Source organism: Lampetra fluviatilis, chromosome 13 (genome assembly GCF_964198595.1).
Source record: "Lampetra fluviatilis chromosome 13, kcLamFluv1.1, whole genome shotgun sequence".
NCBI classification, from domain to species: Eukaryota; Metazoa; Chordata; class Hyperoartia; order Petromyzontiformes; family Petromyzontidae; genus Lampetra; species Lampetra fluviatilis.
This window is the reverse complement of record NC_136287.1, coordinates 10,209,831-10,219,847: the sequence shown is the minus strand read 5'-3', so window position 1 is coordinate 10,219,847 and position 10,017 is coordinate 10,209,831. Positions and strand designations below refer to the sequence as shown.

General features: G+C 41.6%; 1 protein-coding gene across 3 annotated transcripts in view; it reads right to left on the bottom strand.

The window, feature by feature from the left end:
- Positions 1-5,905: 5,905 nt before the first annotated feature.
- The window catches only part of MBD3 (methyl-CpG binding domain protein 3), a 44,963-nt gene continuing 40,851 nt past the window's right edge, over positions 5,906-10,017 (bottom strand). For all 3 annotated transcript variants that reach the window (XM_078862283.1, XM_078862280.1, XM_078862281.1), the window contains exon 7: positions 5,906-8,560. Coding sequence is in view for 2 of the 3 variants with exons in the window: in XM_078862280.1 (XP_078718406.1) it covers positions 8,505-8,560 (56 nt within the window). In the remaining variant the exon portion in view is untranslated. The remainder of the gene's footprint in view (positions 8,561-10,017) is intronic.

The following is a 10,017-nucleotide window of genomic DNA, read 5'->3' as shown; positions in this document are numbered from 1 at the left end:
GACTACATTTGGGGGCTGATTCGTCGTGACTTAGAGAATAATCGTAAATCTCGAAAAACTACTCTGTATGTTGAAGGTACATAGCCTTTGCCCTGGTTCTGTTTTATGTTCTGAAACTCTAATAATTATTAGAGGATTTTTGTTTGTATGTTCACCACAAGTACTGTGTGGTGAATGCAGACTTGATTCATTGCAAAATATATCTTAACACCTGTTTTATTGCCAGAAAGGGTGAGACCTATTATTATTTTGATACTTTGATCCTGACAAAAAGGTCCCATGATTTCGGGCGATATTTTTTGAAATGATGAAATATTAGACCTCGTATGAAGCCATGTCATTGCATGTGGGAGGAGCGGTGATGCAGTGGTTATGGCAGTGTGCTATGAACCCGGTGACCCAAGTTCGATTAACAGGAATACTTAACATCATCATCCCCCTACCTCCTTCACCAACCTGCACTGGCTAGCATGGTGAAGTATGGTAAACACAACCCACGTGACACGGTATAGTATCGGGAGACCTTCATCCTGTACATTGTAATATTAATTTCAGTGCAGGTAATTAGTTCATAACAACTATTATTTATATTTCCCATTTGAAAAAATAAAATACCGATGTAGTGAGTTACTACATTGAAAATTTGTAAACAAGTATGAATCGCTGCTTGTTTATATATCCCTTTGCAAATATATATATTCACAGTCCATTAAATATTACACTCATTTAGATGCCATACGTATTCAGTGTGCTAAACATACCAGACACACATATACTTCTTAATGTATTTCATGGCAATATTACAGTATCAACTCATCAACGCCCACAGTGGCAATTCATTAGACAGTACGATCCCTGACAAAGGAATGTTGTACTTATACATGAGTATCATCCTTATATCGAGGGTACAATTTGGGTGTTGGCAATAGAAAATTGTATATGTTTGGAAGATTTCAGCCCTTTTTATCAACCCACCGCTGGATGCCATGTCAATCATGGAGTTTTTTTAAAACCATATTTAACCATGTTTGCCAGTGCAGATTGAAGGGAGAAGAGGTTGTTCAGATATCACTCACTACTGATGTTAGCCAGGGTCCAGAATCAAACTTAACTCTGCACAATATTCTGAGCGCAGAGTTCTAACCACGCCAATACCCCTCCTCACTACAGAAATGCAGCCAGCGAGATTACACAGAGGATTCTATCTTCTCTTTTTGACAAGTGAGAAAAAAATAGGGGTGGTTGGACTAATAAAACATGTTTCTTTTTTTGCAGTGAGATAGAAACTATTGGAGATTGATAGGAAGTGTGTTACCGATAAGTGGTCTTGGGAAAGTGGTGCATTGTATTACTGTTTCAGCTTAAATACCTTTCATAGTTGCAAAAGTCGATTCTTAAATGTTCGGAAAAAGCAAAACAAATAAAAGCCAAGTTAAAAAAGACATTAAATTGTAACAAGTGGGGAAATGACATTCCTGTTGTTGATGGAACCAGAAATTATATCATCTTTCTGTGACAGGCCAGAAAACTCACAGTAAGGGGATCATCGTGAATATTTATTAGAATGAAAAATGAAGTCACGCACAATTTCATAAAAGCTTTAGTCATGCATGACAGACGGCCAAATTCTAGCTCGTGTGGTTATAATTTGACGCACTTAATACGTAAGCTTATCCTCCCATTTTATGGACGAAGGTACCACTAAATGTTTCACCATCCCCCCCCCACCACCGGCGTACACGCAATCAACACATGCAATTCACAATTTGTCCATAAAGAGACATTTTACAGATGTTCGTGAATTTCAGTTTCAGAAAAAAAGGGGCATCACTCTCATCCACTGCAAGGCGACACACAAACACCTTCAAACAAGAAGGATACAACCACGAATCCAGATAAATTCCACATCGGTTCACAATAAACGTAGCGTATTCCTTTTCCCATTGGACATCCTCCCGGGCTACTAGCCAAGAGTAGCAGGAAATTTTGACCTCTTATATGAAGGTATACCTGATAACCCCGCTCAGGTTGTATGAGCACTTTTTTAGGGCCGTCTATAAATGACGTCACGCGAATTTAGACAATGTTTGACCCTCCCGGCCCTTCGTCACATGGCGTCACAAAAAGTCAGACCCCCCCCCAAATATGACGCTACAAATCTGCCCCCTCTTCCCCCCCCCAAAAATAAAACATGCTTCAAATCGTGTTGTCTATATTTATTTAAAGTTGTGCATTTTGACGTGACGTCACATTTCTCAACCCCCCCCCCCCCTCGTCACACATTGTAACACATTGTCACACATTGTCACACATTGTCACAAATGTCTGACCCCCCCCCCCCAGGTGCGTGACGTCATTTATGGACGACCCCTCACCACGGCATTTGCACTGTAACACAGCGGCAAGCAGCAGCAATGCCACAGCATCGTCGCAATGCTTGCCATTGACGTAGCCCAATATCCGTTTTTGTCTATTGAAATGCGCCTAGGAACCCTACGTACATTCTTACAAACATGGATTTAAATAGTGAACAGGCACCTACGCTTGCACATTTTCATTATACCCATTTTTTTTTAAAGCGTAGCAATGTACATCAGTGGGATCGTGGGTAGGTTCGTCTCCTTGAGGCAATGGATGCATTGCAACAAAGGGAATTAGGGCAAATCAAGCCGAGCGGTCACACATCGCGTTGCGCCTGCCAGCACGCCATTTCCCAATTACCCTCCCAAATTGCCCCGTATCTGAAGGGAAACAAATTACGTGGAATTCCTCTCTTGGGGGTGAGGTGGGCCCTCTCTCTACGTCGAATTCTAAGGGGGCTTGGGTAGACGACTTGGTCAAGGCGACACAAACCAGTGCCGGATTAGCAAGTCGGAGCAAATGCTACGGGCCCGGTACTTTCAAGAGCCCCCGCGCGAAATGCTTTCAAGCTATCAATTCCGGTTCAGTGATTCTGAACTCGCTCTATCACTATAGTACTATACTGCCTTCAACTTTTATGAACGACTGGGTGTTTTAAGGTTAGCGATTTGTCGTATTATCTGGCCGTATAGCAAATGAAAACATACAATTACTTTACAATGCAAGTTAAACATTTGTGTTTTAATATTTACGTTAAAAAAATAGGGCCCCTTGAAAACATATGCTACGGGGTCCGCACTTTCAAGGGCCCCGCGCTAAATGCTTTCAACATATTAATTCCGGTTCAGTGATTCTGCACTTGCTCAATTACTATAGTACTATACTGCCTTCAACTTTTACGAACGACTGGGTGTTTAAGGTTAGCGATTTGTCATTATCTGGCCGTATAGCAAATGAAAACATACATTTACTTTAATATACAAGTGAAACATTTGTGTTTTACTCATAATAAAGGTTTTTGGGTTAGATCGCGTTATTTATAAATGTGTTGTAACCCTCCACCACCAATTGCCCGATGATGCTGGATGTAATTACGAGAGAAACGTCGTACTCAACATTTTAAATTATGTTGATTCACTCCAACAAACCGGTGGGCTAAAGTAGTCAACTCTTTGTCCTTTGTCAACGTGACACATTTTTTTACTGTTTGGCCGTGTCGGGTGGTGGAGGCTTACGACACATTTATAAATAACGCGATAAAACTCAAAAACCTTTATTATTAATAATATTGGTCGCGAAAGCCTACGTGTTATTTGGGTTTTTAATGTTTGAGAAATGTGACGTCACGTCAAAATGCGCAACTTTAAATACATATAGACAACACGTTCTACTTAATTAAATAGACTTTTAAATAAATGTTTTCTCCTACAACATCAAAGTGCAGCGCCACATTAAATACGCACTACAATGACAATAGTTTAAAGAGATTTGAAGCATGTTTTATTTGGGGGGGGGGGGCAGAGCTTTGTGACGTCATATTTGAGGGGGGGTCTGACTTTGTGACGCCGTGTGACGATGGGGTGGGGGGGGGGGTCAAAAATCGTCCAAAATCGCGTGACGTCATTTATGGACGGCCCCAAAGTAATTGGAGTTTTTCATTTGCTATACAGCCAGATAATAAAACAAACCGCTAACCTTAAACACCCAGTCGTTCATAAAAGTTGAAGGCGGTATAGTACTATAGTAATAGAGCAAGTGCAGAACCACTGAACCGGAATTGATAGCTTGAAAGCATTTAGCGCGGAGCCCTTGAAAGTGCGGGGGCCCGTAGCATTCGTAGCTACCTTTGCGACGAAGATAATCCAGCACTGATTGTGTCCCTGTGAAAGCTTCAATTAAGACGCGCGGCCAAATACACGGAGGAGGAGGAGCGAGGTTGAAAGAGACCCGCAGATCATCGCCGCAAACCTTTTAAAAGTAAGCCATTACACACCGCCTGAAGTTTCCACTCTACGGGTCCACAATCTCGGGACAAGCAGCATGAGAGATGTAAAAACAAAATATTGCATTGCTCAGCCCAAGCCTGCGTGAACCCATGTCTGCATTTCCCATAAATATGCTAAATTCCTCTGTTGATATGCAAATTCCTTTGTCAAGGCGCTCTTCCCCCCCTAACCCAGCTTAAATATACGCTGCCAAGCTTGGCGGTGTTCATTCAGACGCTGTCTTTCCGACAGACCTGTTCTTCACCTGGGGACGGCTGCTTGCGTTGTGGCCGAAACGTCGTGAGAATTGTATTATTTTATTATGTTTTATTTGTATTATCTCCCTTCTACGTGACTTTACCGAAAGAACCAAGAAGATGAATCCCTGCAGTCACGAAGGAAGCTTTAAATCGAAATTTCTGCGTGAACTGGTTTGTTGCATCGAAAAGGTTAAACCAGAGAGAGGGGGGGTGGGGTGGGGTGGGGGTGTTGCACAATTATATTGAGCCATTTGAGCGATGGGCCATGGCTCGCTTCAGCACTGTGGTCTGAGCCGAGGACCGATTACATTTTTGTCGTACGGCAAGGAGCGGTTTCGCGGTGGGCGATCGCACGGTGGAAGGGGGTGTTGAAGGGACGCCAAAGTGTTGTGCAACCGGAGATCGTAGAGCGAGAAGAGAATGGTTCATAGTCTACGGAGGTAACAACTGCGTTGACGTTCACAGCCGCGACATTCAGGTCCCTTGCAAGGGTCGTCGCACCGTGCCGTGTTTGCAATTTATGGGAAATGTTTGCCCACGTTTGCTCATGCATTCGGCACAATGCTGCGCCTTACTATGAATGCGAGTGCCATATAACAATGTCATGCTTAAGCTGTGTACTGTTGAATCCCGTCATGAAATAAGGGAACACAAAAGTCAATAATAATAATAATCAGGATGTAGGTTAAGGCTAGCCTCGGTTTACCAACAAGGTATCAATCAGATTCATTTCCTCCGAATCGGATTGAAACACGCACCCACACCGAGCGTGTTCCTCGAATTTCCCAGACGTCAGTCGACGGACCAAGATATCCACTGCCACATGCACACTCATGAGAAACGACCAGATAAAAATTGGCTGTAAATGTGAATAATGACCATGTAATATAATTTGCGCAAGTGGACCACGGAGTGCCAATGATGTAGCTTTAGTCAAACAGTTGGTGGTCACGAGTGAATTGTAAATTTAACTGCCCTTGTGTCACTAGATTATCCAAACTCCAACACAGGAGATAATGAATCTGAATGGGTTCTCACTTCTTTAAACATTACATTATATTGATATTATTCAAACCCTATTCCCACTTAAAATTGCGAGCAAGTTAAACATAATTAAATAACCCGAGCAGCATTTATTGCTTGGGATGAGATAGTACTGAATACATCTTTTTTGGTAAAATTGCATTTGAAAGTGAACTAATTCATATTAAAAATGTCACCGGGTACAAAGCTCGCTTAAATAGCGCATCATTATCATAAGGAAGCTTTCGGATAGTCGTAAAATGATTGTATATGGCTAGAAGACATTTCCTTTAAAAAAACAGAAGCGAACCATTTAACTTAGTTAGGAAGTCGACAGACAATGAAACAAAATCTGCAACCCAACGTAAAAAAGTACAAACTTTTAATTAAAAAATATTCTGATACACACACTGCCGTTAGCAAAACACATCTAACTCATCCTATTTGTAATAGGTAATGCTCGTTTTATGTAAATCTACAGATTTAGTGTACCAGTTTTTCGAGGCCAGGAAAACCTCCTGCAACAAAAAAACTGCAGTCGTGACCATAAAAGAGCAATTTATTACTGGAAGTAGAAAATAATTAAAAGTATGTCAACAAAGCTAGAGTGTAAACAACCAGTTCTTTGGTACAATTCACAGCAGTTTATACCATTACCTCCTATCCATTTAAATCACATTACACGAAGTGACCCTTATTTCAAGGGCACCTTAATTGGATAATTCGCAATTAAATGACACCATACTTAAGCAAAAGTTATTCCATTACTTCAGTTACTACAAAAGCACGCGAAAAAATATTTTTTTAAACGTATACCGGAATAGTCAAGGCAACCATGGATTAGTAATCATTCACCTGACGATTCCAGCTCAACTGGAAGTTTGTTGCTCCTTCCATGCATCATGCAAGTTGGCCCCTGCATTAACAAAATTGCATGTATCATGGGACCTTTTGGCCAGTATCAAAGTATGAAAAATAACAATAGGTGTATCCCTCTGTCAATAAAACAGCCGTTTAGATGTTTGCCTTGTGGCGTTCTCTGGTCTGACACTGGTGAAACTTGGCCATAAAAAAGACTGTCTCTGGTGTAGGCCATTCAGTTTCAAAGACGATGCATATATTATCAGAGCAAGTTCGTTTGCACGTTCACCACAAGTATGTGTGGCTAATGCAGACTTGATTCCTTGCAAAATGTGTTTGACAATCTTAACGCCTGTTTTATTGCCAGAAAGGGTAAAACCTATTATTTTTTCATAAAATCGCCTTTTAGTTCGTGTTGCACAGCAAACACACGTACAAAAATCCACGTAAACTTACCTTACATCGGGCTCCATTTGGAGAAAACCATCTCATAGCCATCACAATACACTCTCGGACTTAGGAAATATCCATCATTTGCGGTACACATTTTTCAATGCCAATGGCGGTGTTGTGCAAACTGTTTTTTGTGCGTCGCACGACAACAATATTACGTTTAGAATAATATTTTTTTCCATCATGTTAATAGCATAATGGCCATGAAAACATAGCAATCAAAACAAGAGTGACCTCGGCTTGACATTCACACATTAACCATAACGCTGAGGCTTAACAAAGGCCTTTGCACCTATGCACCAAAATCGATTTAAATATTCTGAAGCCTTTCAGCCATCGACACATCATACTTACTTATATAAGCAGAAAGAGGGACGCCGACAACCATTCATCCAAGCAGACTGAACCAACAGCAAAGGCTACACTCTACTGGGTTGATGAAGGGGCTTCGGCACCCATAAAAAACGAAGATGGATTTGGAACAGAAGCAAGTGAGTCGGTGCTCGACTCAAGAGTGGGCATGAAAGGAGATGAGAAAAGTCGAGGAGGGGAGGCACTCCCAACAATCTATTGCTTTCCCTTGCAGCGACTGCTTGCCACATTGGCATCACTGCTGCCAACACGTTAGCGCCAGGCCCAAAACGGTTTACTAAAAAAAAACGTAACTTGAATATAAGGCATTGTTTATTAGAAGCAATATCAGTATGTTACAATATACGATAAATCTGTTTAATTTAATAACCTTAAGCAATCTGTTATAAAAAACATTCATGATGGTATTTACAGAGCAATTGTATAGTTCCCATACACAATGCTAAAGTAAATAAGGGTTTTAAAAGACATTGGGTTTTTTCCAATTTGTGTTTAAATTATTGGCTTGATCCTTTATTTTGAGTAATGGAATGTTCTCTAAACATTGCTTTTTCTATAGGATTAAGAACTTTTAAAAACATCATTTCAAAACACTAATTTATTCTAACATTATTTGCAGTCCACTCCATATACAGTATATGTGCTCTTTTAACTCTGAAAATACACAAATTGTAAAGATTTCTTTTGCTTAATATATACTGTACAAAACTCACTGTATATAGTACAAAGCCCAGTAGCAACTGTCTGCAAAAATATTTGTAAAGAAATAAATCCCTTCTATTCATTAATAAAATAGAAAAACGTAAAAAGCTGTATATTTTAAAATCAACAGCTTTTAGGATGACAATTCGATTTGTAAGAAAGGCTGTTGTGCTTATAAATAGCATTAAATACACATACGACATTTTTATTTCAGAATGTCTCATCATTGAATGATAACAATAAAATGCCTTTACCCCAGTGGCTGGGAGCTGAAGAAGGGAGAGAGAGGGGGGAAGTGGGTTTTGGGGAAAACCCGCATTGGGTTCAAGAAATACTAGACGTTTTTCATTAAAAGAATTCATTCAAACAAACATTATAAAAAGTCATGGCTTGCTATGGATCTTTTTAGAGCAACATACATGAAGGTGAATGCAAAGTGCTGGCTGAATGTGCGCACGAACGTGTGAGTGACTTGGCGAGCATTGCTTCATGATTTTCTGCACCCAGTCAAAAGTGCTCCAACCTCCAGTAATTGTCTTTTGCCTGCAAAACATCGAGAAAAGAAACAGGGTTTTATTACTTACGTTCAACCCGGTTTTAATAGTTGCACTAAATTTTTTTTTTTTTTACCAGGTAAGGCACACTGAGCTCTATAGCTCTTATTCAGAAGCGACCTGGTCACAAATCATTGACGAAGTGGCCTTATGATGTGGAAATTTACGATTCTAAATGTGGATGGAAAAACCGGGGCGACCTGGAGAAAAGTCCAAGCGTCCACGGGAAGAACATGCAAAACTCCAACTATACAGCAGGCGTCCTGGTCGCGATTGAACCCATGTGCTCCTGGAAAGCAGGCGAGGGATTTAACATCTCGCCACGGCAGCGCCCGATACACAAATCAATACCGTTCCTGTTTCAGGACCAGAACTTCAACAATTGATTCACGTGACCTCCAGCCACCGTTTCCTCAGTGAACTGTATAACCAAACAATTCAAAGAGGTTACATCGAAACAATCGCGTCTAAGAAAAGCATGAGCTCGGTTCAAAGACCAACTTGACAATAACAACTCAACACCACAAGCCATTCAAGCGCCACTGTGCACTTGACTATCTTGCTGATACACCACCGGTAAATTTGTGAAGGTGGGAACAATTTTTGCGATGAAGGAAAGTGAGTGGGTGCGGATTGTGTCGGTGGCCAACTATGAAAACCAGCTTTAATGCAAGTGCTAAAACCCTGTTTATTCATACATTGGCCACAGACACTCTGACGATACAAATGAAGCAATGACAGCGCTTAACCGGAGGCAAAAGAAGGCTCTGCAACCTTCACTAATGTCCCAACTAGGTGACCATGGCCGAGAGCCCCGCATTCCCAATTTGGCCTTCTGGAGACCGCAGCAAAGCAAGCCTGTGAGGTTGTATGTTTGTTTAACTTATTTCGCACCGTACATAGCCAACCGTGTTTAAATCGGAGGTGCTGGAACGTGTGAGGTTTTGTGAATGCATGAGGGGAACTTTGCCGAAGGTACGCCAGCTTTGCTAGCCCAGGACACTGCCATCAGGGCCCGGAGTTCACTCACCCTTTGTGCCCGAAGTGATCGCCAACAGGAACACCGTTTTGCGAGTCAACAGTCTTTCAGAACACGTCCCCCCCCCCCCCCAAGGGTTCAAGACGAGAATCAAAGAGTGTTCAACTCCAGGTGTAATTTCCGGGGTGCAACCCTCGGGAGCAAACCCCGACCTTGTTGGTGGCCTCTCCCGCTTCATGGCCCTAAAGAGTCCTGACAGCATGTTAGATTACCTTACCGAGTGCCCCTCAACTTCCCCGTGGAAGGCCGAGATAGCCGCCAATGACCCTCAGGGCTGCCAACGAAAGCTGTTCATCGAACGCCTCCAATAATTTTGCAATGTTCACATCCCCGCAAGATACAGCTTCAAACCCTTCGCGTGATACCATCCTCAACACTTTTTTCCAGCAGGAAACACACTCACCAAG